At 40.5% G+C, this 23029-nt stretch overlaps 3 protein-coding genes across 3 annotated transcripts in view; 1 reads left to right on the top strand and 2 right to left on the bottom strand.

The window, feature by feature from the left end:
* Positions 1-1730: 1730 nt before the first annotated feature.
* Positions 1731-3083, top strand: h1-0 (H1.0 linker histone). The gene has a single exon (XM_079492609.1). It carries the CDS (start codon positions 1914-1916, stop codon positions 2502-2504), a length of 591 nt encoding a protein of 196 aa, XP_079348735.1. The 5' UTR covers positions 1731-1913; the 3' UTR covers positions 2505-3083.
* A 1592-nt stretch (positions 3084-4675) lies between these two features.
* Positions 4676-18829, bottom strand: rhot2 (ras homolog family member T2). The gene is made up of 19 exons (XM_079492445.1): positions 18632-18829; positions 17592-17650; positions 16485-16566; positions 16105-16148; positions 15519-15572; positions 15317-15369; positions 15051-15159; positions 14796-14897; positions 14568-14666; positions 14115-14223; positions 13408-13528; positions 11773-11857; positions 11405-11550; positions 11196-11296; positions 8397-8527; positions 8008-8088; positions 7314-7436; positions 6416-6618; positions 4676-6074 (listed from the first exon to the last, which is right to left on the bottom strand). Exons 1-19 carry the CDS (start codon positions 18666-18668, stop codon positions 5957-5959), a joined length of 1857 nt encoding a protein of 618 aa, XP_079348571.1. The 5' UTR covers positions 18669-18829; the 3' UTR covers positions 4676-5956.
* Positions 18830-19439: 610 nt separating this feature from the next.
* wdr90 (WD repeat domain 90) overlaps positions 19440-23029 on the bottom strand; it is a 34234-nt gene continuing 30644 nt past the window's right edge. The window contains exons 37-43 of the mRNA XM_079493042.1: positions 22838-22960; positions 22126-22303; positions 21484-21614; positions 21112-21255; positions 20658-20777; positions 20297-20381; positions 19440-20018 (exon numbers count right to left, since the gene is read on the bottom strand). Coding sequence (XP_079349168.1) covers positions 19861-20018; positions 20297-20381; positions 20658-20777; positions 21112-21255; positions 21484-21614; positions 22126-22303; positions 22838-22960 — 939 coding nt within the window. The 3' untranslated portion in view covers positions 19440-19860. The remainder of the gene's footprint in view (positions 20019-20296; positions 20382-20657; positions 20778-21111; positions 21256-21483; positions 21615-22125; positions 22304-22837; positions 22961-23029) is intronic.

Genomic DNA, 23029 nt, shown 5'->3' with positions numbered 1-23029 from the left:
ATTGTCGGGTCGGACTGGGTCAATAGCCTAACCATGGTCAATCATACAAAATAAACGGCTAAGATCCTATCATTGATCCTATAAAGGATTGGTTAAACAATGGGCTCATTGCCTAGAATAATGATAGCGCCATTACGCGCGTTCATGTAGGCTACTGAGCGCACGCACTAGTAGATTCACTCTTTCACCCACTCACTCTTTCATAATTGCACGATCCTCCCTCTCTAACTCACCCTCTCACTCACTCACTCGCCAGACACCAACCCTAGCTAAGGCAAACACACGCAGTCACGCACACTCAACTCACAGGGGACGAGACGACAAACAGCAAGAGGGGCAGCGAGAAATATTTTCTTGGAAATATTTAAGTAGGGTAATTTTTGTTGTATACAGGCCAAACTGTAATAACGACAGATTAAATCTACTTCAATCAAGAATAGCCACGTCAAAGCAAGGATCAGGCAGGCTACTGAAGACTTCAAATGGTCAACACATAACCACATAAATAGCCTATACCCCATGGTGACTGACGCTGAATGTTATTTTGGGACAAAATATGGAGTTGATGGATTTACTGTAAATCTGAAATTAGAACAATAGGTCAAATATTATGTCACACCAGCACGAAAAATGGATATTACCTAAATAAGTGATATGCCTTTCATAAGGGATTCAAGATGGCGTTGCAGTAGAGTCTCAATTTAAATGTATATAAAATATCGGAAAATAATTGCAAAGTTAGTTATGATAAAGAGCAGTTGGTGCAGACTGTCATATTTCGCCTCACAACATCAAAAGATGAAGCACACTTGCATAATGAAACATGTTATTGACTGCAGTCTCTTGCACCAGCTCCTGAACAAAAGAATGCCATCAATGCACCCTATATTGAAAAACTGCTTTCCTTTGGTCAAGAATGCTGTAGCACTTGCTTTTGGGATAACATACTGTCAACTAACAATCAATCGCACTCTTATCTAAAACATGTTATGAAAATGTATCCTATAAAACTATGATCAGAAATCCTGATCTTTGAAGGTGTTGGCAACTTTCCTGACAATGGAGCTCAGCTGCGACTGCCATAGTCGGTTAGTTATATGCAGTTCTGGCCAAAAACACCAAATAGAGCAACGCTATCAATCGCAAATCAACTCATATAAATCTAGATTATCAATACGATCTTCATCAATAACTTGGCTATTGTGATAATTAATTTATATGATGTTTAACAGTAAATAATCTCAACCACGTCACTCAAAGTCAATGGCCGGGCTGTGTTAGTTGGCTACCTGTATCGCTGTATTAAAAGCAAAAACGACATTTTGCATTCTCTGAACCACATGCATTTGTTTAAGCATAGATTCAAGTTTAATATGCATTCGTCGTTTTTGTGGTCGGCTTTGTCTGTTTGTGTCATTTTAACGCGAATTCTACAAAATTGTTCGCAGCACGCAATACTACAAGCGGGTTTTCCTGGAATAAAAGTTCTTCGGTCAGAGACTTGAACGAGAAAAACTACTTCCCCGTGAAGCCCAATGTGTCTATTATCACCCCATAATGTTTTGTGAGTCTATACTGCTCCGGAGTTTTAATATTTGCTATGAATTCGAGGATGAAGAAACACAAACAGGAGCGCGCGAGTTCCATGGAGTCTGCTAGATCAGCTGCTGGCCGTTGCTGTTCTCAATCACGTCCGCACATAGGCTTCATAGCCTCGCCGAGGCGCTGTGGAATAAGATACATTTATATGGGATGAAAATATACGCATCTACATTTGACTTAAAGACAGACACCCACGACAAAAGCCTGCATTTCTGGACTTTTTCATCGTTTTTTTTCGCTGTTAGTCCGGAATAGCAGAACGAGATCAGTGTTTTTGTGTTGTTTATTTTAGAACTCAACAAAAAGTCATCATGACAGAGACGGCGGCAGCAGCACCGGCCAAAGCCAAAAGAGCAGCCAAAGCCAGGAAACCTGCGTCTCACCCTAAATACTCTGAGATGATCAAGGCAGCCATCCAGAACGACAAGACCCGAGGCGGCGCGTCCCGACAGAGTATCCAGAAGTACATCAAGAGCACATACAAGGTGGGGGACCACTCCGACGTGCAGATCAAACTGGCCCTGAAGAGGATGGTGGAAGCAGAGATTCTGCGACACACCAAGGGCCACGGGGCATCGGGGTCCTTCAAACTGGCCAAGTCCGAGGACATCAAAAAGGCACCCATAAAAGCCAAACCCGTGAAAGCAAAGAAGACAGTGGCGAAAGCGGCCAAGCCCATCAAGAAGGTGGCCAAACCCAAGAAGGTGATCAAATCGCCAGCGAAAGCCAAAAAAGTTAAGAGTCCGGCGAAGAAAGTGAAAAAGTCACCGAAAAAGGCGGCAGCAAAGCCCAAAAAAGTAGTAGCGAAGAAAGCCAAGCCAGCGATCAAGCCCAAGAAGGCTGCCCCAAAGGCAGCTAAGCCCAAGGCAAAGCCAGCGAAAAAAGCAGCAAAGAAGAAGTAAAAGGACACTTATTATCAAACGGACTTGATTGCATAAAGTCACTGTAAATACTGAGGAAATGTTTTCGTATATGTATTATTTTTGTATGGTGTCATGCGAACTTATGTTCCTAATGTTTTTACCAGAACTGTTTCCACTCCATTGCACTATAGCCTTGCTGTATAAGTTAACGTTAATTGTAAGCTTTTTTATTTGACAGCATTACTACTCTATAATACTACTGTTACTGTTATTTCTCCCCGCTCCTTGATATCCTAAGGGGAAACCAATTGATATGACTCTGGAACTTATTGAAAAAGTAGGCCCTATACTGAAATAATTAATAGTTCTTGTAAGTTGTTATAGTGCACGAGTTCATAAACATGCAATGTTCTAATAGTGAGCATCGTCGAGCCTTATACATACCCTAACTGTAGGCAGTATACCTTGCAATGTCTTCACGGTTCTGTGGTTGTGTCAGTTCAAAAAGCATTTTGTAAAATATATGTCCCTTTGATTCATATAAAAACATCCCACTGTGTCGAAAGATTTTTTAAGACTGTTTATACTGCAATACAATAAACCTTTGTCTTCTAAAAAGTTCTGTTTTGGCAACTTATTACGCGCAATTTACGCGCGCACAAAGGTGATGGTAGCGGTTATGTGCTTCAAATCAGTTGAATGAAGTGGCAGGTATAGTTATGGCTCAACAAGGTAGCACCAATTAGATGGTACATAAAAGGTGTATAGGAGTCTAGAGGCCTACCTCGTTAAAAAACAACAACACTCAAGTTGACTACGGTCTGAAAGAAACCTGTTACGGCGCAGTGCTGTGTGCCAGCGCGTCTTCGCAGACAAACCCCTTATGGAGGCGCCAGTGATGGATGGATATAAGCTTATTATTTACTTAACTTAATCTGATTTAATTTTGTTCAATCATTGTTCAAACAGCACGATAAGATGGTGGCATGAGAATGAGATAAAGTCAGATCACGGGAAACCGTCAACCGTGTCCAATCTGTGATTATTGTTTATATGGTGAGAAATTATAATTTCCATAATTGTTTTGATTTGGGAAGCGGGAAGGTCTAATTTTATTCTCCACTTGATGTAAAAGTTGTCAAATTGTATTTGTTTGTTTGTTTGTTGGGGGGTGCACGGGGTAACTAAGCGTGTTTTACTTTAAAAATAATTATATATATTTCAATAGGGAACCTATTAGGCCTACGGTACTTCGTTTCAGACATGAAAATTGGCACCCTTGAGCGTTAATTCAATGCCGAGGGAACAAAGGTCTATTGGACTGTGTGGGAGTGACAGAGCTGTGCATATATAACCCATAAGGACAACACAAATAGGCCTACTCTTAAATTCTCCCTGGTCAGAAGCAACCATCACACTGGATTCGAGTGATCACAAAAAAAGAGAAAGAAAATTTGCTTAAACACAAATCGCGTATAATCCTATAACTACATATTCTGACTACACTTGAAACACGCTTTGTAATGATTTTCAAGCATAGTAAAAAAGAAAGAAAAAAAAAGAACATCCTCATTACTCTTACCTGAAGACAACAACTCCATCTTGTGGCAGTACTGTAGAACAGTCGCTCCCTCTTCTCACTTCGTGGACACCGTTTGAAGCAGGTGTCGTCCTCGTCGATCTGATCAAAGGAAAAAATATGCAAAAATATCTGCGCAGCGGCAGCCACTTAAGCTAACATTGTAATACAACCGTGTGCGTGTGTCATAAATCAGATATAAGACGTGGTTGTACTAAGTATAAATTATTGTCACCAATGGTGACAAATAATTTCACCATCACTCAACCATTAAAGTTACAGTCTAGACTCTATAAACTAAACTTAAGTCAGTATTGTTTCTGAATGTTGGATAATTCAGCCAGGTACCGTACTGCATAGCAGTTGGAACCTGTGCTGCTTAATAGGAATGCACACCAAAAACAATCCTATATTATGCACATAATGGGTGTAACACATGTCATTTATCATATGCTTTCTGATTCTATCAAAACCTAGTTTAAATGAAAAACCTCTCACTGTTAAAACACTAACAGGAGAATCCAAGTTATCCATGTTAAATGAGAAACATAACACAAGATTGAGATAAATCTACTTTCTATACCTAAAGCATAAAAAAACATGTAATCATCAGTGACACATGTACAGTATCTCCTGTTCTACTACACATACCATCTTTTGGCAAAATTTCAGCTTTTTTTATTCAATAAGCTTCCAGTCCATTTAATTCAGTCAGTAAAAGCCATAGTTCTTAAGTCTCAGAAAGATGTCCTGTGGTAATAGCAAGGTGTCGCTAAAATAAAAAAAGGGTAAAATAAATGATTGTCCCATGTTGGAAACTTGGAAAGTATAAGGGCAGATTATGTCCAAAATATCAGTTTCTGCACACAAAGTAGGGACAATTAGCACACCCCAGCAGTGCAATCTATTTTGGATTTCATCGGAATTCCTATTTTGAATTGCAGACCTTTGTACAAAATACAAAAAACTGCGGTTTTCTCTCCTCCATGCACAAAGCAAGCTATTTAGCCGACAAGCCACTGCAGATCACCTTTTAAATTACTGAATTCGTGCTTGATAGTATTGCTTCCACAATACTATAGGTAGAGGCTTGCTTGGTCAAAGGTACGGTAAGACCGTTCTTTCACTGCAGAGCTCCAGCAAGCTGCTCGGTGGTCATGAGACGTGGCCAATCAAGATCTCTGGTGAGCTATGTCATACTGTAGTAGTACTTCCAATAGGCTTGGGTGGAACCCCGGTAATGCCCAGTCGGCAATACCAAATGCCAACTGACTCACTTCCCAAAATGATTTTGGAATATGTACAATTCCTCATGCTGCCCTTTGGTTGTTAATGACTATGTGTCGATATGTTCTTCCATTCGCAATTTGGCTTCTTTTTTCTTTTTCTTGCAGATGAATAAAGGGGGAGTGGAATGGGTGTGACACAGTGTCTTCATTTCTACCCCTTTGATAAAGCACCTACTTGGATAACGTACAGCAATAGTCTCATGGCATTCAAATGCATCGAGCATAGAGAGGCCAACTCCTGCTTAGCCTGGATAGACAGCATACTGTACTGTATAGTAGCGCAAGCACAGGAAGGGAGAGAAGGGGACATAAAGAAAATGGCCTCAAACTGCCAGCAGATGATTACAGTCAAGTGGATAGGAAAGAGAAAAAGAAACCGGGAGCTGGGAAGGACAGGGGTAAAGGAAGGAATGGATAATGGAGGGAGGGATGTACCGAGATGGTCCTGTAACAAGAACATGTACTGCCAAATTTCCTTCAAAAAAGAAGGAAAAATAAGATTGGGCACAGACTGTGTTGTGGTTTATAATAAAATTGGCATGAAGTCTGGCTGGTAGTCTGTAGTTGGTCTTGAATGCTGGAGAGTGGGATTTATAGAACAGGAATATCCTGATGGAAGTCATTCATCTCTGCCTTGCGAAGATTCTATAGATGGCGAATCCCAGAACTGTGACTACAGCCGTCCCCAGCGTTACTCTCAGCCAGAACGATGTGTTGCTCAAGTCTGAACCATTCAGGTGTCTGGGAAAGGAGGCAAAAAAGATCATCAATAGACAGTCGCTTTACAGAAATGCATAGGTTTCCCCCCACCCACCATGTTTGGACTTCATGGCGGATGTGTTGAAATGGGTAACCCATTTTGTTGTCAACGGTATGGCAGACTTGGTCATGATTCCCCCTTGTCTACACTAATTTTTTGGAAAACACCTTAGCCGGGACATCTTTTGAGCAATAAACCTGATCCAATAGCCTGAGAGGCTGTTGGATCATTCCTTCAATTTCAAAGGCATTAATTTGTGTGTGTGCGTGCGTGCGTGCATATGTGTGTGTGTGTGTGTGATTTTAGAAATCTATTTACGTACGGGAACATGGCAGCCCAGGCCAGCTTGGTGTAGATGGTCTTGTTAGTGGAGTCCATGGACAGACTGGAGAAGGGAATTGGTGGAGGCAGGCGGTGTTTATAACAGAACTCCGCAGGTGTCGTACCATGGAACTGCTTGACCTCAGCGAGGTCTGCCTTGGATGCAACCAGCACACAGGGAATGCTGCTCTCCATGTAGTGTTGCTAAGGAATACAAAAAATAAACGTGTCTATAAACACACACTTGGAAACAAATGAAAACAACAAACCAAGTAATGATTACCAGCTCAGTGGCCTTGTGGTTAGAGTGCCGCCCTGGGACTGGGAGGTCGGAGTTCGATCCCTGGCCGGGTCATACCAAAGACTCTGAAAAATGGAACCCAGTGCCTCCCTTGGATTGGGGGTAAATCCCTGTGACATACTAGCATCATGTCCAGGGGGTGTATTTGTATATCAAGCTGCCTCACGCTACAGAAACAGGAGATAGGCTCCTGCCCTATGGGCCTCATGGCTCGGCAAGGCTATACTTAAGTAATGATTGCAAAGTACTCTTTGGTAGTGAGGTTTAATGGAAAACAAAAACAAAATGTGTTATTTAGAAAATATTTCCATAATAAGAAATCTAAAGTAATCTGAAGGTCTGTCTGTTTCTTGTGAAGAATTCAAGTTTTTAATTGAACCATTTTAAACCTGGCATTCCTATTTTAGCAATGTCATTCTAGTTGAGAAATTGTGAAAATAGACGATCTACAAGCTCAAAACGTGTCCTGTCACGATACATTGTAAGCTTGTAGATCGGTAGTGTATCTATTTGCTGTACAACAAGACTTTGTTGTACTAGAGTAGTGGTTGAAAAAATGTCATTAAAGACGGCCTGCATGACTTGTGTTTCTGCTGACCTTGTAGATACTGGCACAGTAGTCGAAGGAGTGCGGATCACTGGCGTCATACATGAGACAGGCCACGTCGCAGGATGCATCCGATGCCTTCAGGAACTCTGTTTCCACATCTACCTCATAGAGCTGCAAGGAGCACAAGGTGTGTAGGGGACTTGGTTGAGGCTAAAGTTTTGACATATAAGGGTGCATGTGTTTGGTCCGACGTACTAACAGTCCGACAGGCATTAGTCCGACACCCTACTCAAAACCCAACCCCAAACCTAACCTCACAAGAAGCCACAGGTTAGTTTTAACCTGCCACACATGTCGGGAGCCAGGGGTTAGTTTTTAATTGCCACGCATGTCGAAAGCGACAGTGTTGTCACCAGACTAATGCCTGTCTGACTAGTATACATCTAACTACATCTAGTCTAACTAACGTCACAATATCAGTATATTTCATTGGCATGTTTGACTGTCACGGTTTCAGCCTCCAGGAAGAAATCCTAAATACAAAGGGAAGACATCATTGCACATACAACACCAAGGGGTCTAATGAAGTACTGTCACCTCATAAACACATACAAAATAAATACAAAAATCACAGCACTCCATCTTTAAGCTCGAGTTCAATTTCAAATATTGTCAGGGTTTAAATGCCAAAAGGTTCAATATTACAGTCAGACTGGGATCTAGTATAGGATCTAGTACTCACGATAAGATACTTTTCTTGGTTGCTGACTTCGACAGTATTTATGGTGTAGGGGGAAAAGGCAACGTTGAAACTTCCCACTCTCTGGAGAGAAAAAAAACAACAACATTTGAGGTATTTAGTGCTTGCTCCTCTCTAGAGTGACATCACCAAGCCGGCAATGGTGTAGAGTAGACTACTGTAGAGTACCATGCTCAGACAGAAAGAAGAAGAAACAGATGAGCCAATCAAGCCACATCATTATCAGTGTCGGTGACAGAAATACTAATGGTTATTTGTAATATTATGTGAAATGTTATTTGGAGACAAATCAGTGTCCGTTATCTGTGTGTGTCGTGGAGACAGTGGAATGCTTGGCTGGTTTGGTCGCAGACAGACAGATGGTGTCTTACCGCAGCGTTCCGCCCCACAAAGGCCTGGAGGAAGGCTGTTTTGCCCGTCCCCCGCGGTCCGATCACCTTACACAGAAACACTGACCGCTGAGTCTGGCACTTCTCCAGGTCCACCTCTTTCTCCCGTGTCACTGCGGAAACACACACCAAGGCACAAACACGCAGGCAAACAAAACACAACATGCAAAGAGTGCACAAACACAGAGTAGTAAAGATCAAATACACACACAAAACAAAGAATAAAAACGGTTTGCACTGTACTGCCAGTTTAAAGCTCTGTGACTGACCGTGACTTCTCATTCAAGTCTGTGGCCAGTGGCTGGTTCATTTGACCCATGTTTAAGGGTATGGCAGTAGTCTTGTCTTTTCTGTCCCTCTCTATATTGCCAGAGCGACGACTAGGTTTCGTGCTCCCCACCACAAACAAATATGTAACGTATTTTCAGCACTCACTATAGTGTCTTATTTTTTCAATAATGACAAAGACAGTGTCTTTATTTTTAGCACATTCCCTCCCAGCCCTCCAGGCTGTGTGGCGCTAGTGCCAGAGAAATCTGTGAAATAAGCATATAGAAGACAGGTCCGCTTCCGCGCCGGAAGTGATGTAGTGACAAGTAGTGTTGTTTCTGTAGTGAAAAGCCAAATTCCAATACCCACAATCTCGGCCACTCGCTCACTCACACTTGCTCACTCCAGCATGGCGGTGTTATGGTGAAATTGGTGACCTGCTGAAATATGTGACCATCTTGTGGACTTCACAAAACTTACATTGAGGTCTTAAAATACGTGGCCTAAATACTGCTAGGTTGAACACGACTAATGAAACGACTGCAACGATTTACATTCGGACACTGACATTATGTGATTGTCTACACGATTGTTACATTTTTCAGCAGGTCACCAATTTCACCGTAACACCACCATGCTGTGTAAGTGAGCGAGTGCCCGGGATTTTGGGTATTGGAATTTGGCTTAAGTCTAGAGAACGGACGGACGATGGCCCCCAGAGCAGCAATGATGATGAGCGCGGCTCGGATTTATGTTTTAATAGGCTATAAAAATGGCATTTTATGACATTCTAAGCATAAATAACACTAATAACCCTGTGCGTGCACCACAGATTATCATGTATCCAACTTCTCCAACTTCTTGTAGATGTGCGCTTACAGATTTAAACTGCTGTAATACAGAGCTTCAAAATGCAAACAAGCATGCCATCTCCAAACGCGTCCAAATTATGTTACAGAGCACTGAAGCCTCATTAGAGTCATTACTCATTGTCAGTAGTAATCAGTGGTTAGCCGCAATTTGCAGATTTTACTAGATTTTTGTTAATAATAGGGTGAATCTAGTGTTGCAATACCCTCCATTGACATCCCATTGATCCAAATTGCATTTCCGATCTGCTTGTATTAAACAACATTAAACTCACCAACATTGTAGCTGTAGGGAAAGCTTGAATTATCCTCTTTCAAACTGCAAAGCGTTTGTTTCATAAAGGTTTTGGAATTTATTAACGGGTCAGGCCTCTTCCATAATGTGACCATTTGAAACAGGTTGTACTTGTACGCAGGGCCGTTGGTGAGTTTAACGTTGTTTAATACAAGCAGATCGGAAATGCAATTTGGATGAATGGGATGTCAATGGAAGGTATTGCAACACTAGATTCATCCTATTAGTTAAAAAATTGAATGTTGCAAATTGTGGCTAATCAGTGGTGTGATGTTGTGATAATTAATGCATACAGCCATTAGCTGCTGACCCATGCAGAGTCTTGGGTGATTTTACTTAACTGCTAAAGAGTGTCTTGTTCTATCTCAGTTTTTATTAATTGCACATCTTGTACTGTACGGTCTTGACACTTCTAATATTGTTGTACGTAGCTCCGCTCCATATGATGAATTGATGATGACCACAATGGAAACCAGTCCCCAGGACTTTTTGTTATATGCTTTTAGCCTTAATGTCCGACTGTACCACGTGGCGTTTACATTTCTGAATAATAAAGTATTCAATCAATCAATCAATGATTGGCAACAACAGATCGAATACCGGTATATAAAACGCCCTCATTTCACAATACACAATTTCTGAATTAAGTGTACAATTCAATCATGTGTCATTTGCTACCTTGAGAAAACATACGTACAGTGGGCAGATTTATAGGGCCTATGCTGGACCAGATTACACTTGCAATCCTTGTACATGAGACAAGAGAGTGGTTTACTATGAGACTAAAGCCTGAAAACAAAACGCAAATGACAATGCCTGACCAAGGTGTGGTATTATGCACCATTGGAGGAATAAACAAAACTACAGCCTGCTGTATTATGACAGATAGAGCAGAAGATAACGCAACTCCAAGAAGAGCTTCATTCTGTTGTTGTCCATTATAGAAACCCTCGCCACATGTATGCATCATGTCACGTTACGATTTTCAGGTGACATTTCAGAGCACAGCCATATGTGAAATCAATATACAGTATGTGGAGAGTCAGGCTTACGATTAGAGGTTGTAGGGAAGGTGTCTCCAATTTCCTACAGAGAATGCCTTCGATTTTCAAATGTATCCAAAAATTATAAAATTGTTTTACATTCCACAATCAATAGTCATCGGGTTTTGGTACATTTGCGATATTGATATTTTCACTTTCATTTAGAATACCCACTTTAAACTGATGATGAAGATACAGTATATAGTCAAATGATCAGGGTTAAAGCAGCCCTACTCCAGAAGGTCCATAACACGCGTCATAACACGTCACGCGCACGCGCACACGCACACACACACACACACACCTGTGACTGCTGCAGTCTGAGACTCCTGATCAGTGACGATAGGGTATCCTAGGTATCCTAGGTGTTCCAGGCAGCGGTGGATGTCAAGGTATGCAGTAAGCCTGCATATGCAAGCACAAACGTACATGGGAGCTTTAAGCAGTGCAAGTTGAATTAAAATACCCATATAAAACCGTGCACAAATACCTCTGGCGAGTATGCAAACTTACGTCCACTGACAAAGGTAGCCGTCATAAGATATGTAGCCCTCTTCTGTGGTTGAGACCGCTGAGTGGACCTCAGCACCCCATGGCATGTAGGGAAATACGCAGAACAGATTCCTAAGCTCTGTGGGAGACAGTGCAGAGTCCTTATCCTGAAAAAGGACAGCAGGATAGTTAGTTCCTTGAAATAATAACATTGCTCTGTGGCAGTAGTTATAGTAGTGTAGCAACTGAAATGCTGAAATCCATTTAATGAAAATCAAGCAAATCCAGCTGTAAATACTTCAAATACTGTCTGTGTTTTTAATATCTCCCACATAAGACTTGTCAGTGACTTGTGAGATACACAGTTAATTTACAGTAATGCTTCTCACCTCATCGTACTTTTCAAATAGCCGCTGGAGGAATTGGTGACCCAGATGATTAAGCTCTGTGGTGCATCCCACAGAAACCCGTAGCCTAGTAGCAACACAAAATATCAAAACAAAAATACCTTGTTGTTATACACTGTGGTGCACGTACTAAAAGGGTCACATACACTCGGGACATATGCTACTGTACCTGTCTGCACCAGGGAATGTGTGTATTCTAATATACTAGAACGGTGCCCATTGGGCACTGGCCTACTTGGAACAGTGCAAGTTGGAAATGGATGCCCCACCCAGTTATGTCTGTGTCCCTTTTATGCCCATATATGGAGTTCTTTATCAGGCATGCCCAAATATGGAGTCTATGCAGATGTCAGAAATCATTCTGATGTCAGAACAGGCCAGATCCATATATGGAGAATGGAGATATAGGGGTGATCAGGTCCAGATCCCAGGCAGAGGCTTTTGTGCTGGTTCTGGACAACCGGCTATCCAACGGACTCGACACCGGGCACTGCTTTCCCTGTGGCAGTGTGGAACGTGTGTGTCGAATTTGAAGTCGGTGGGGCGAACGGTTCTCGAGTTACGTGGATTACAGATGTACACATGTACGTACACACAGAGACTTGGTGCATTTATAGATACAGTAGATGTATTGAAATGTTTAAATAAGATATAATCAGAGATGATTATTCGCATGCATACAGGTATGTACTTCGTAGTACACAACATAATAAAATAATTTATCCTCATGACCTACAGCTAGGGATGGAGCTCGATAACCGATACCCCAAAAATTCAGAAAACAAGCTTATTGAGTACCCGTTATCAATAAGCTTTGGCCTTATCAAGCCTGTTATCGAGCATATTAGCGGCCCATGACGTCATGTTTAAACAATCAAGACAAGAGGCGATCAAGACAATCGCCCACGCTGGCACAAACATGTCTAAAAGTGTATTGATACCTGCCAACAGAGTAAACAACATTACGTGTTTAAAGTCACTGTCTGTACACATACATATTAACCAGTTCCTTTAATATTATTGTATTAGTAAAAAGGTCAATTGCCTTCCGTTTGTTAGAAAAGTACTGTAGTTGAAGGCCCTAGTAAAATATACTGGTTCTGTTCAGAATTTATTATCTCCCATTTTTCCACAAAATAATAGAAAATGCTCGATAATGGACTCGATGGACTAAGCCTGATCGATAAGGTGATCGTTATCAATAAAAATGAACGAGCTCCATCCCTACCTACAGCATAGCAATCATTTTGTTTAGAAAAAGCACCGTGCCGAAGGAGTATGTGTAGCAACAAATATCACCTCCCTCCCCTGAACATGGCCAATTATGTCCGTATAATAGATGCTCAACACTCAACAAAGTCAGATGCAATGCGGTGCATTCGATTTCAAACTCCTAGACGCTGCGGTGGTGGGCAGTTTTCTACCCCATTTAAATTATTTACGCACTGGCTGGCACAGCCAGGGAGCCTACAAAGAGTCGTGGTAAAGTAGGCGTTTCCCATTACTTTTTGACAGTCCGTGTTCTGAGAGGTGTGCATGTATCATGTACAATAGCAAACATTACGTCATCAGTTGAATTCAGTGTGAACAGTAAAGCTAAGCCACTAGTAGACCTACTGTGGGTAAAGGAAGTCATCTGTCATCTCCAGGGTGTCATCGTAACCAAACTTTCTCAGGATGGTCCACGTGGTCTCATGTCGGCCCCTCTGGATGAATAATGTGTTGAGGAACAGGAAACCTGCGGTATCGAGACACAGAAATGTCATCAGTTCAGTTCAAGTGTGACATTCTATAGAATGATGGGTTACTACCATCTCTTGACCAAAGATCCTCAACAAGATGAAACCATTTTTGAATGTTGCAGAGGATAAATGCTCCGATGCGATCTATATTGTCTTAGAAAGTCACAAGTTAGCTAAAACGTCTGGGTTTCCAAGGCTACAAGTTAGCTGGTGGTGTCTCAGGAGATTAGTTCAGGTAGGTTGCGCACATCCAGTCCCTTGCTGGTGCTGGACTAAAGGTAGTAACAGTGTAAAAACAATAAGATGATAAGTCTGCACACAGCTCTGCTCCACAGTGTTTCATTTTATTATAAAAACACTGTTATTTTTACAGGTTTCATTATTGGCCTTCATCAGGTATGACTAACCACTTTGAATCAGAGACATTGAGTTTTAGATGTTTAACAACGTAAACAACACAACCCTGTGATGGCACAGATTTTTAGTTCAGATCACATCACAAGTCCTGGGACTGGGGTATGATATGATGGACCACACCTCTACAACTTGTGAGTTGCTTAGCATTTTCTGAGAAGTTTTTACCGTTCAGGGTCAGGCCGTTGTCCTGCACACCATCACTGGTGTTCTTCCACACGACAGTCTTTACATCTTCCAAGGCCTGAGGTGCCAGTGGGTTCCCGAAGCAGGCTTTCTGTTTAAATAAATGTAGTCTTATTAAAGGCCAAATCCAACCTTTCAGTTAAATTAATAGCTGCACAGAGACATGAGATTTAACTTAAATTATAATCTTTATTGCCACATTGAGGCACGTAGAAATGATTTTCAGTGCAACATGATATAATAAAATATATATGTTAAATGGACAGAACAAGTTCTGTTCTAAAAACAACAATTATACTTGACACAACTGAACAGACATTTCACTGCAGTGTGCAGCAAGCGTTGCAAGATGAGGAAGAAATGTGAATGGCATTCACAAATAAACACATATGATCCAGAGATGAGCGGATGAGTTTTATTTTGATCATTTGGCACCTGAAAACAGTTGAGCTCAGCATCGCTGAGGATATGGTCGTTGTCTTGGTCAGATATGGAGAAGATTCGGCTGAGTGCTCGGACACACATGGGCTTCAGCTAGGGAACGCACAGGAGAACAAAGATCATAACTCAATGATGTGGAAATACAATACACTTTAACACAGACATATACACCAACCTATGACCAAATAAGCTGCTAATTTTGATATTTAGAAAATAACTGACCTGCTTGTCCTCAGGGTCATAGAGGGGGGCTGTGGGGTGTAGCACTGCTTTCTGGGCATAGTAAAACAACTCTGAGATGTTTTTCAAGTTCTTCGCAGAACACTTGAAAAGGAAAAAATATGGAGAGTGAGTACTAAAATTGCATTATATATGTTAACTTATGTCTTGTGAGTGTGTATATTTTTCTGTGAGACCAGGCAGGCTTATGAGTCTTGGCAAACTGAACAGGTCAGTGTTTATAAAGGAGACTCTTACTTCTACACAAGTCTCTATCTCAGAGAATTGATTCATGATTGGTAGAATGGTTTCCATTGAGCTTCCGGAGCGCAGGTCTGACTTGTTCCCCACCAGGATGATGGGAACTCTGTCAACATACACAAACATGTGCAAACATAATTTGTAAGAATTTAACCAACAAGCGTACAAGAGAAACTTAAAATCAGCTCAACAACAGAGTAGTCCATACGATATTACAGTACAGTATTCGGTAATCTATTGTGAAATCAACAGCCAATACATACTTCTTCCCCTTCTCTGCATCTCCGTTTACTAAAGGTATCCATTTTGTTTTTATCTGAAAGACAGGTGGAAAGAAACCTCTTCATTACAGCAGCAGATGTAGGATACTCCGAAGTACATTCAGAATGCATCCATAAAATGGTGTAAAAAGGAGCAGGAGATTACTTTTTCTTTTCGTTCTTTTTTTGTCGGGAGCAGAATTACCTTGTCTATCGTGTCCTCGTTAGTGACATCATACACCACACACACTACATTAGCCTGAGTGGGTTGGAGAGATTATGATGAGCGACATACCAAGCATAACTATTTGCATTAATTGCAGTAATGAGTCTAATGACATCTTAAAGAAACAAAACTTTCCAAGACAACGAACAAAGTGACATAACCACCGTTTAAAAGATCCGAGACCTTGCCTTTGGACGGCAAAACTTGCTATGGAATAGTATTGAAACTAATTAAGCAACCTACATATTTTTCTTCCCAAACTCTCTCTCCCCATTTCCTGTCACTCTGTGACTATTGATAAATGGTAGGAAAAGCCAGACAAAATAACTTAAAAACAAAAAAAGAACTATTAACAACATTGCAGGATGAAATCATCTTTATTGATAATTCAATATTGTATAAGAGATTTCAGGCAGCAATTGTTTTTCTAAATGGATTAAGAGCATGATGGAACAAACCCTTCATATTAAGAAACTAGAAGGGAAACAGCAGCATCTGACTATGGTTGGTGTGCATTTCCTGCTCTGGGAGAATTGTATTAGTTCACAGACTGTGGTACAATTACCTTGACAATTTCTTCTCTCAGGACCTGATCTGTCTGCTCAGTCTCTGTTGGGTTTAAGGACAAATATAAATTATGCTGTGAGTCCAATCAAACCCACACACTGTATGCTGCAGTACATGTTTCCATGGCTTTAGCAAGCAGCATACTCACACACAAACTTAGTAACAATGTTGTAGGCCGCTATAAAATGACACACACACACACACACACACACACACACACACACACACACACACACACACACACACACACACACACACACACACACACACACACACACACACACACACACACACACACACACACACACACACACACACACACACACACACACACACACACACACACACACACACACACACACACACACACACACACACCTGAATAATCCACTATGTGTGTAGGAACCTTCTCTGGGGTGACATCAGCAGGGATGGTGATCTCTTCAGCTTTAAGAGGAACCTGCAGGAGAGAAAAGAAGGTTTCGCGTACTGTACACTTTAGTATAATTTAAACACATGTGTATAAACCATGCAAGGCACCAAACTGCTCATTGGGAGCAGTTAATGGTAATGTTTGAGGACATTTCCGACATTAACCCAGGGGGAGCCTGGGATCAAACCAGGAACCTCCCGATTTCTAAGATGAGTCACTGCTACCCCAATATCCGAACTACAATAAAGATGCCGGTGTAGCAAGTGTCTAATCCAGTGTGCCACCCATAACTTTATAGTCATTGTCAACCACTCCAGTCTTTTCTACCTTACTCTACGGTCAAAATGTCTCAAAGGAAGAGTAGAAAGACCTTCTCCAACCACTGAGTGCTAGTTGTATTGTAATAACATTCTTTGCCATTACAGATTTGTGTCCTACAATACTATGGTGCTTAGTGGTAGAAAGTGGAAAGCAGTCTACTATGTAAATGTTTGAATTGAAATATGAGCTCTGTCTTATCTTTACTGGTGAGAAGTATTATACAACATGGTAAGCTGCTGATGACAGCAGAAAAATACTTTGGTGAGCTTGTATGTGTGTCACACATTAGTTTGTGTGTTACAAGGAAATTAACCAAATAGTCCACCTGACTACTGTGTGCTAGGGTGTGGATATGGGAATACAAACTATATTTTACTGCAATAGTATGTGTTGTTACAGTTTATAACAAAGTAAACACGTCTCGACATTCCAGTCTTTCCCGTGATTTAGTTAGTTGCGCACCGGTGTCTTGCAATGGAAACAGCAGATCTGCAAGCTCAAAAATGCTTTGCGCTGAGACATGTTGTATGTAATTATGTAACCTTTATTAACCACGTGTCACATTGAGCTATGAAACCGTTTTTGCAAGTGAGACGTCACCTGGCCAAGACAGATTGTGAGCTTATATATGAGCGATTACATTAGGGGCAAGTCATGATGCACAACCGACCAAGTATAAATCAGGCATTACACACTCGAAGTTATTGTGTTGTAGTCCACTGTCCACTTACCTTTTCTGGAAACTCCTCCCCAACTAAGGACATGATGAGTGACGTCTTCCCCACCTTGGCTGTAAAAGTGAGATAAAATGCAGCAGAGTGAGACAGACAGGTTGTGGTTCCGGGTATTAATGGTAGGGTGAGTTGACCAAATACAATGGATATAATGTGGCAGAATCTAGAATTTCAACAGAAGTGCAGGCTTTTGTTTTTGCAGAGCATTTCCATTTGATTGCTCAGTGTTGTTTCGTCCAAACACAATCTATATTTACTCATGAAGGGGCTGGTTTATTTGACTAAATCATAAAATCATAAAAACACACGTACGCCCTGATAAGACTTTCTGTATTGTGGTGCTGGTCAATAGAACAAGTCTACACAGGGTTCTTGGTTTGGCAACTGTGCTACTGAGGAAAAAGTCTAAACATTCAAAAATAAGGTCTAAATAAAAATGCATTAACTTGCATAGTGACATGACATTCAGTAGAGTAACCGGTATAGTTTCTTTGAGTGAATGATTGAATACTTTATTAGACAGAAAAATGCAGTATACTATGGGTACAGTCATACACTTGGGCTTAGTCATACCACAAATAAGTCCTGAGGACTTGATATATGTTAATGGAGACTAGACATAAACCAGACCCAGGCGTAAACAATTAAGTGTCTGACAGCTTAATTTGAAAGCTTAAAAAAGACATTCTTCATGTAGGTTGCAACAGTGGTTGGCTTTCAGGCAGCTATCACATTACGAGACTGTCGAGACACAGTGAAAGTGCCATGCACTGAAAGTTGCTACACGAACATGTTTACACACATAACTTGGTTAACGTACCAGTTCTGAATGTAATTTGAATTAAACGCGTTTACTAAAATGGTTGTGAATCAGTATGGCATAATTTAGCTGCCAATGGTATCGTTATTTAATCGTTCCATACCAACATCTTCCATTACTAATGCCATAAAGTTACTTAGCATTATAACAACATTAGAAGGTTGTAACTGCTAACGTTTGGTAGCATTAGCTTGTAATTGCACGGGTATTTACTTACGTTCTCCCAATAACAGTATCCTTACGTCCCGTTTCATATTTCTCCTTTTGCCAGACTACACACTTTGGTCAAAAAGTGGGATTTAGTTTATACTTATTGGTCAAATTCCTAACACCAGTAATCCATTCCACAATGTTAGCATCCAAGGTGAAACCATGTCGTTCCGGTTCACACACAAAATACCAGCCCTCTGTTGGTGAAATGTGGTAGTGCATGTCTCTGCGGTAGTTAGCCAGTAGAGGTCAGACTTAACATTCGCTTTGAAAAGGTGAAAAAGCAAGAACTCTGTTACTTACAAGTCAAGGTGATCCTATATTCAAACCGTACAAATGTTTTGTAGCACAGTATACTTACAATACCAAATATTAAAGTAGGCCTACTCATTATACAGAATGGCCAATTTCACAATCAGACTATTGCAGTGGTTTTTGTCAACAGTTATTCAGCTGTTACAATACCTTTATGAAAATCAATATCCGATTACCATTCTGAACAAAATTATGTTGCTACATCATTTTGGTTTTATCATAGTCCTTGTGCAGAAATATCAACACAGTATCAATACTGAGAGGACCAAATCTGCTTTCCTATGAGACCACTTTTTATATTAAGATAATAAAATGGTAATAAAATAAATCAATCAAGATATTACCTCAAAATAGGCGGGAGCTGGAAAGGTAAAATCTAGAATATCGAATATTCTGAACAAAATTATGTTGCTACATTTGTTTAAAACAGGCTTTAGCAGCCATTATTCACTCAAAAATTATTAGATGATGATTAAGAATGTACATCACACATTTACATGTTTATCTTTGTGCAAAGAACAATTTAATTAACAAAAGAAAATTACAAAACAATTGACATTACAAAAGTTACATTAATGCCATTTGCATGTTTTGAAATCACATAATTTAAAATATGATGAATGAGGTAAAACAAAAAAAGATATTACAGGGAATGTTGTCATAAATACAATGCATTCCCCTAAAAGAGGTCCCTAATACGTCTATTGATACAATTCCCTCTCTAAGAACCAATCAAGTGCACAATATAAAATAATGATAAAACTTCTATAAAATGTAGAAAAGTAAACATTTTGTCCTGAGTTTCAAGTACAAAGCGAGAACATCTTCAGCCAACTGTCTGGGAGGCCTGAATCTCAAAACACAAACCAATAATGGATTGGTTTCCAGTCCAGATTCCAATCTTAGGAGAGCCTAGGTGGTCTAAAGACCCCTAACCTCCCACAGTAGAATCTCATTGTAGGCTACAGTGAAAAGCAGCTTCCCAGAGGGAGAGAAATGACAAGTCTGCAAGGAGTCACTGTGATGGAGGAAATCCTGGAACCTGCCACTGGTGGACTTGATCATCTTCAACACTCGCTCTGACAAGAAATTAGGTGCATGAAGTTCAAACCACTTGAAATGAAATGTGCTTCAATTTGTTTTTATTATTGTTGTTGTTATTATTATTATTATTATTATTATTATGCCTGTAATGCCATGGCCAAATTGGAAGGGCAGGGTTAAATAGGTTAAGGGGTTCTCTTCTTATTCTGTTTTTCAAATGTTCATGAGTGCACGGGGACATTTACTAGCAAGCAAACTACAAATCAAAGTTACATGATTTCCTGTTATATAAGCAACCAAAGCTGAAATTTACCTTTTGATCCCACAGCTATGAGACACTCACTGGAGGAGAGGCCAAAACATGTCACCCAGTGGGACAATGCAATCCTTTTTATTACCTGTAGTAGTGCAAGACATAATGCATAAGGTGATGCACACACTTGGAACACACAGTAATGAAAAACAAGACTACTCAACAATGTAACTGTGTGTGAAGAGTGAAACATGAACACAAGAACCTCTGGTAAACAAATTGCATACCATTAAATAAGCAACATCTCTGGGTACAGTTGTAAAATATGCTTCTACTAATATGAACTATAGTCATAATCTTGAAAAGAAAAAAACAACACTTCCTTTTAAATTTAGATCAAGTGTGGAATCTACAACAGTACCTGTTTTTTAGCCAGACTGTAGAAGGACAGCTCTTTCTCGACTCCGTAACCAGTGTACAGCACCAAACCAGAGTCTGTTGGACAGAATGCTGCCAGGCTGGGTGGCATGCTGCCACCTTCCTAATATGACAACCAAAACATGCAGTATAGCTATTAAGACACTCACTATCAAATTCTTAAAAGAATTCTTCATAAAAGAATAAATCAGTTTGAAGACATTGCACTAATCTAATCATGTAGAGTGAAATCCTTAGCAATCGCTAAGGATAAAGTATAAAGGAAGAGGTTCGTTTGTAAATAAATGGGGTATTGTGCCGTTTGGTTTTATCATAGTCCTTGTGCAGAAATATCAACACAGTATCAATACTGAGAGGACCAAATCCGCTTTCCTATGAGACCACTTTTTATATTAAGATAATAAAATGGTAATAAAATAAATCAATCAAGATATTACCTCAAAATAGGCAGGAGCTGGAAAGGTAAGCCAATCTAGAATATCGCAAGTGTCCTTGAGCCAATCAGCAGCCCACACGCTGACACGTCTGTCTGAACTGGCAGCCAACCACATCTCGTTTCCTTTAACACCAAACTCCTTGTACTGGGGAGAACAACATCTTAAGATATGGGAAACAGTGGACTGTGGGAGTGTTTCTCTAATTCTTTGAGAAACCACTTTCGCTGCCCTCGCTGCAACACAACATTTACATGGGCTTTTCTGATTGCCTTTTTGAGGAGAAGCTAAGGAGAGTAGCAGAAAAAAAGTTATGACAGTTTCCAATGCCAACGAGAGCTCTGTTTTGTAACATGTCGGTTTAAGTGTGCTGACCTGTTTGTTCACACATTGGATGGTGGTGACGGGAGCTCCTCTGTGGTCCTTGATGTAATGGATGGTCTCACACTTCAGTGGACTGTTGACTGCTATCCCACCATCCTGCCCTGCTGAAAGGATCACCTGACCTGGATGAATGTAACATGGTTACCTTAATGACCTGAAATTAGGATTCTTCCCCCTCTTGGTTTTCAGGTTTACAAATTATCACTATGGTTTTCATTTCTTTTTATCAATAATGTAAATACAACCAATTGAACTACATTCAAATTCTGATATAGTAGCTGGTCGGTTCAACAATGTGACGTAGGTGTGAGGACCGTATAGCCGCCGAACCTCTAGTCTAGTTAGTAATATAAAACTACTGACTCTTGCTGCTCTTGTTATTCTCTCTTTCCTTTTCTTTTGTTCCCATTACCATTCTTTACCTAAATTCTAGAATTAGTTAGTTAGTTAGTTTATTTGATTTCGGTCATGATTTAACATAGCAGTTGAACATACAGCACAATAAAGGCAACAAGATAATTATCGTCTGCAGGAAGCCAAACAAAAAAAATGTTATTCTTATGTACCTGTGCACACGATGTAACAAAGAACAATCTCCAGGAGGATTGTCATGGCATATGCCGCATATCTCACCGTTAGCAGAATACTGGATGGCGGTAATGGCCATGGTGTGGGGGTGGAACTTCAGCTCCATCTCCGAGGTGGAGAGACTGAAGACTCTCAGTGTCCCGTCACTGTAACCTGCTGCGACACAAGAGCCTCTGCTCTTAGATGAGTTAAGCACAGGGCTCCAGCACAAGCAGCCACAGCCCTGTACAACCAAGAGGGGAAAAAAGGTGCAGAATTTAATTATTGAACCGACTGATTCTGATTAATACTGTAGATTATTGAAGACAGATGTAATATTATATACTCCTTTGGGGCCTCTTCCTACTTGCTGCCAGTTTGTGAAGCATAAGCAAGACCCATGCATTGCATCAACTGAAGAGCGTGGTTTCAAGCTGAGAGAGAGGTAATCTGTTCTCATCGAGGTGTCCCAGAATGAGATACATGTAGTAAGTCTTATCAGCATTCTCTTTGTAAATGGACTGTTATATAGAATTTATTACATTTCAAATGGACTCAAATATAGAATGTATTACAAATGTTACATGTACAGCAGGCCTATTAGAAATCACAAAATCCTATTTTCAAGGACAGTGATTTATGTACTTCATTAACAAATGGACAGATCCAGTATTAAAAAAAAAGAGAATGATGAAATTTTGATTTGGTAATTTTCAGATAACTTTCACAAAGGAGAGCCGTATCATCACATCCTGTGCATTGGAAAATGTTCCTTCACCTGGTTGAGCACCTGGAACTGCACCACCAGCTCGTTAGTGGGAGCTGACCACACCCTCACACTGCCATCCTCTCCACAGGTGGCAAAGTGACTCTCATCTGGGCTAAAAACAACATCATTCACCTGGGCAGGACAAGAGAGCATCCCACACTTAACAAAAGCTGAAAGAAAAGTGTTTTGAATGTACAATTT

This window comes from Electrona antarctica (genome assembly GCF_951216825.1).
Source record: "Electrona antarctica genome assembly, chromosome: 22".
NCBI classification, from domain to species: Eukaryota; Metazoa; Chordata; class Actinopteri; order Myctophiformes; family Myctophidae; genus Electrona; species Electrona antarctica.
The sequence above is the reverse complement of the archived record's forward strand: the minus strand, read 5'-3'. Positions and strand labels throughout refer to the sequence as shown.

Bases quoted from the DNA above. Each gene is read 5' to 3' on its own strand.
- h1-0 (XM_079492609.1), top strand. From the start codon at position 1,914: ATGACAGAGACGGCGGCAGCAGCACCGGCCAAAGCCAAAAGAGCAGCC.
- rhot2 (XM_079492445.1), bottom strand. From the start codon at position 18,668: ATGAAACGGGACGTAAGGATACTGTTATTGGGAGAAC. The intron at 8,528-11,195 runs GTGTGTGTGTGT...GTGTTTCCGCAG, and splicing joins TCAGACTGCAGCAGTCACAG to TGACACGGGAGAAAGAGGTG. The intron at 6,619-7,313 runs GTCAGCAGAAAC...TGTATTCCTTAG, and splicing joins ACTGTGCCAGTATCTACAAG to CAACACTACATGGAGAGCAG.